This window comes from Phragmites australis, chromosome 4 (assembly GCF_958298935.1).
Source record: "Phragmites australis chromosome 4, lpPhrAust1.1, whole genome shotgun sequence".
NCBI classification, from domain to species: domain Eukaryota; kingdom Viridiplantae; phylum Streptophyta; class Magnoliopsida; order Poales; family Poaceae; genus Phragmites; species Phragmites australis.
In genome coordinates this window covers 8,973,827-8,978,489 of record NC_084924.1, presented here as the reverse complement: position 1 = coordinate 8,978,489, position 4,663 = coordinate 8,973,827, and the positions used below count along the sequence as shown (strand labels likewise).

Sequence of the window (4,663 nt, the reverse complement as noted above, 5' to 3'; positions counted from 1 at the left end):
CAGACTAATTCTTAAAGAGAAGGATTTTTTGCGCTAAATTTGGAGAGAGCACCAAATCGTCCAATGTTGGCAATGGTTGCACACCTGACTAATTTTTCTAGAGAGGTTAGAAAACTAAGCATGCTGAACACCGGAGAGTTTACCGGAGCATATTTTCCAGAGAGCAGTTTTTCCAGCACGGAGAAGAGATTGAAGGCACCAGATGGTCCAGTGTAACCAAAATAGAGCACCGGAGTATATTTTCTAGAGAGGACTTTCTCGGTGCAAAATGAAGTTACACTCACTGGATGCTCCGGTGTTCACATTTTGTGTCTCGATTGTCTTTTTGTAGAGATTTATGATTTGTACTAATTTGTGATGAGTTCACATGGGTTTGGAGAAACATATTTGCTTGTCTAATGATGTGCAGGCATTGGATGTAACTTGGCGATCGACGGCGGGTGATCGGGGCCAAACAAGATGTTTGGTGCCGGACGATCATAGAGGCCAGGCGAAGTCAAAGGGTGATCCTAGTTCTACACCTGGAGGTCAAGCAAAGCATGAGGTGAAGAATGAAGACGACGTGTTGACAAAATCAAGCAAAGGGGATACCTGTGCAAGTGACAAGGTGGTCCGAGGGATCGGGAGCGGGAGAGATTTGTCGACGGTCAAAATCACAAGACGAAGGATACGCGTCAGCATCAGAAACTTGCTTGAGGTCAAAACAAGCAGCTGTGAGTCACGCTTTGAGAAGTGTGCAAATCGGTTTCTTGGTTTGGTCACAAAATCGTGGGCAAATGGAGTGTACGTGGCATCATCAGAAGCTTGCGTCGAGGCGAAGCTAAGTCGTGAAGCCATCACAATCGTCCGATGGATGGATTAGAAAATAGACCAAAATATTCCTGATGGTATGTAGAAATGTACTACAAAAGAAGAGTATTTTAGGAATAGTCAAGGAAACTCAGGGGTCAAATTTTCTAGGCTATAAATAGAAAGGTATGACTGGTTAGGGAGATGTCCCTTAGCCATTTATATGAGAATCTTGTGCAAGGATTTTAAAGAAGAGGAAGAGAAATGTTTAGCCTATGTAAATAGGTGAGACATTCCTACCCCTACCCCTCAGTCGAGTGTAATGAGCCACGTTTTGTGTCGGCTGATGTGGCGCAAATGCATCATCAACGTTGTCATCATCTAGAAGCAAATTAAGCCTAGCACAGGCAGTGTGTGTCTTATTTTGAGAGTGAAACTAGGCAGTGTGTGTCTTATTTTGAGAGTGAAAAATCAAATCGATGGGGCCAATCCAAACACTAGGACTAACTGACTTCATACAGAGATAAAAGAGTCTGCAATCCAAACTCTTTTTGAATCAGGCCCAGCCCTAGGGCAGGGCAGCACGAGCGACCGCCCTAGCCCCTGAAAGCTAGGGCCCCAGCCCATATATGCATACCACAAGTGATAGCTTGTATTTAGACCATCTGCTAGCCTAGTAAGCCAAACTCTATATTTTCAGAATCTCTGACCATTAGTCCACATCATTAACTTGGATTACAAGAGCTTAGGCTATACAAGCACCGCATCAAAGCTTAGCTCTTCTTCTCACGAAACGATGCAGTCGCCGATGCTCTCATCTCTCATGGTCTCCCAAAGTAGCTCTTTGCCCACTCAAAAACAGAAAAGGGCGCTCTTTGTCGCCACGACAAAGAGCCAACTGCCTCTAATTTTCCACCAATTTACAACAAATTTGTTTGAAAACTTCGCACACAAGTATTTTGTGCACAGTGTGTTTTTCTTGATTTATCCTTCTTTGCTTCACTGTTAAATACCATTGCAAAGTAACATCGTAACTAGAAATTAAACCTCGGCACTTTTGTTGTAACTTTAAATTTGATTTCTTTTGGCTAAAGATCTCGATTAGAATTAGCTAGTTGACAGAAGGCTCAATGGAAGGGGATTAGGGCATTTTACGTGTTCACGATGATTTGTAAGATTTTATTTCAGTTGATTCAACTCTTAATAGTTTTCAATTTTCTAAAGGTGATATGTTTAAGGAATTAAATGTAATTTTTTTACTCGTGATGTACGGAACATTAACTTTGTGATAAAAATAAAATATGTTATAAAATATAGGGCCTCATCTTATATCTGGCCCAACGCTTCCAAAAGGTCATGACCGGCCCTGTTTTGAATCACTCGTTTCTTCCATTATTTCTCTCACCTTTTTTGCTTTCCGTAACGTACGTTCGCGCTGTCTCCTTGTCTGTCAGTCATCACGAGATCAGTTGACTTCATCCGACCGATCAGCGCGTACGTGTGGCACACCGTAAACTTACTCTAATTCGATTAGCAAGGTCCATCATCCATTAGGCCCAACGTAAGTACTTGTCAAGTCGTTGTCCCTCTCTACCAGTGGCGGATCCAGAACCAAAATAACCAGATATCTTATACATGTGACTATGTATGATCGATCTGTTCAGGTGTCCTATTTATTCAGACAAAATATGTCACATAAGTGTGATGCACATAATAGATTATTGAAAAATAAAAACTACCCGATGTCCTATACATCCTCCTACCTACATGTGGATCCACTCCTGCTCTCTACATTTTTCGCAGTGAATATCGATCCTACTCCCACGAACCCACGCTGCCTGGATACATGAAACATGCTTTCTTTTCTTTTCCTTGCAAGGTGCGAACTAGCTTGGATTTTTCTGTGCACGTACTGTTAGTTCTTTGATTGCGTTATTTCTAGGATTTGCAAAAGTATGTGCTCTGTGCTATATGAGGTACTGTCTAGTTATAAATATATGATGTTTTAGATAAAGTATAATCAAACTTTTAAGTTATTATATTTAGTTTCAAATTATGAAAATTATATGTGTAGATTTGTCTTTAAAAATATTTTATGGTATTATAAATTATTAAATTAAATAAATATATTATAAAAAAATAGTGGTAAAAATACGCATCAAAGACTACGCTATGTTCAAAACATCAATATAGCTAAAAATAGTGGTAAACATACGCATCAAAGACTACATTAGGTTCAAAATATCACGTTATTTTGACCGGAGAGAGTACTAATTATAGACACATATGTGATAGAAACATAGTAATTACTGGACACAAAGGACACATGTGATAGAAACGTAGCAACGAGTCACGTACACATAAACGTAGAAAGAACAAAATAAAGTGCACCAATGTAATCAGCATGGATGCAACAAGAAAAGAAAGAATAGCACAACTAGCAGCAGCTAGCGCAGGCTGCAGCTCCGGCCCAGGCCGGTTTTATTCAGAAACTCTGCCGCGTCATACAAAATAGCGCCACATGGTCAGTTAGCTGCCGGTGGGATGTGCGGCGGCGGCTTGGGCTCTGGCTCTGGCTTTGTTTAGGTTTTGGTTTCGGGTTGGAGTCTGATTTAGGTTTATGTTTCGGTTTTGGTTTTAGTTTGGGTTTTGGTTTAGGTTCTGGTTCTGGTTCTGGTTTCGGTTTTGGCTCTGGTTTGGGTTTTGGCTCTGGTTTTGGCTCTGGCTTAGGTTCTGGTTCTGGTTTCGGTTTTGGCTCTGGTTTGGGTTTTGGCTCTAGTTTTGGCTCTGGCTTAGGTTCTGGTTCTGGTTTTGGTTCTGGCTCTGGTTTGGGCTTTGGCTCTGGTTTTGGCTCTGGCTCTGGTTTCGGTTTTGGCTCTGGTTTGGGCTTTGGCTCTGGTTTTGGCTCTGGCTTAGGTTCTGGCTCTGGTTTCGGTTTTGGCTCTGGCTTGGGCTTTGGCTCTGGTTTTGGCTCTGGCTTAGGTTCTGGTTCAGGCTTTGGCTCCGGTTTGGGTCCAAGTTGAGGCATGTGCTTCGGCTCTGGTTTGGGTCCGGGCTGAGGCTTAGGCTCTGGTTTGGACCCTGGTTGTGGCATAGGCTGCGTTTTAGGCTCAGGTTTGGGCAAGGGTTCCGGGTGAGGTTTAGGTTTTGTTTTAGGATGAGGTAAAGGCTCTGGTTTGGGCTCATGTTCAGGCTTTGGATGTGGCATTGGCTTTGGTTCAGGCTTTAGTTTGGGTTCAGGTCTAGACTCTGAATGTGGTATGGACTTTGGTTTTGATTCTGGCACGGGCTGTGGTTTAGGTTGGGGCTCTGGTTGCGGCTTCTCGGCGGCAGCGCGTCCTGGCTTGCGTGCGAAACGCGCACCGTGACCAAGGCCGACGCCAGCGGCGGCCGCTTCGTCGAAGGCGGAAGCGGCAGCCACTGTCCCCATGAGCATGGCGAGGAGAAGGCAGCACGAAGTGAGGCGACGCGTCGCCATTGCTGCTGGCAGCAGCAGCAAGCTCGCTGACCCGGCAGCTGCTCGCTTGCTCTGTGCCTTCGTTGCTCTCCCTCTCTCTGGTTGGAGTCGAAGGCAATGAGTGATCTCTGTAGTGTGTGTGGATGAGTGGTGGCCTGGCGGGTCGGATTTATAGCAGGCGTGAGCCAAGCAGCGTTGGACGTGTGTCCGGCCGGGTCACATGGCTCCATGCCTAGCTCGGTAGCCCCTTTTCGTTTGGCCCCGCCGTGTCGACTGGTAGCTAGTTAGGCGCAAGGGTTATTACTTATTAGATCATTTTTAAGGGATGATCTTAGTATTCAACGGATACTTAGTAGTACGTTACTTTCACTTTCACTTTTACTTTTGCGCGTCCCAGCTTCAAAATATTCCTTGATG

The 4,663-nt window shown here is 44.2% G+C and overlaps 1 protein-coding gene across 1 annotated transcript; it reads right to left on the bottom strand.

Moving 5' to 3' along the window:
• Positions 1-3,274: 3,274 nt before the first annotated feature.
• LOC133914575 (uncharacterized) lies at positions 3,275-4,267 on the bottom strand. Its single transcript, XM_062357658.1, has one exon. The coding sequence runs from the start codon at positions 4,265-4,267 to the stop codon at positions 3,275-3,277; it is 993 nt and encodes a 330-aa protein (XP_062213642.1).
• Between the last annotated feature and the right edge of the window lie 396 nt (positions 4,268-4,663).

Excerpts from the sequence above, each read along its gene's own strand:
- LOC133914575 (XM_062357658.1), bottom strand. The coding sequence starts at position 4,267 with ATGGCGACGCGTCGCCTCACTTCGTGCTGCCTTCTCCTCGCCATGCTC.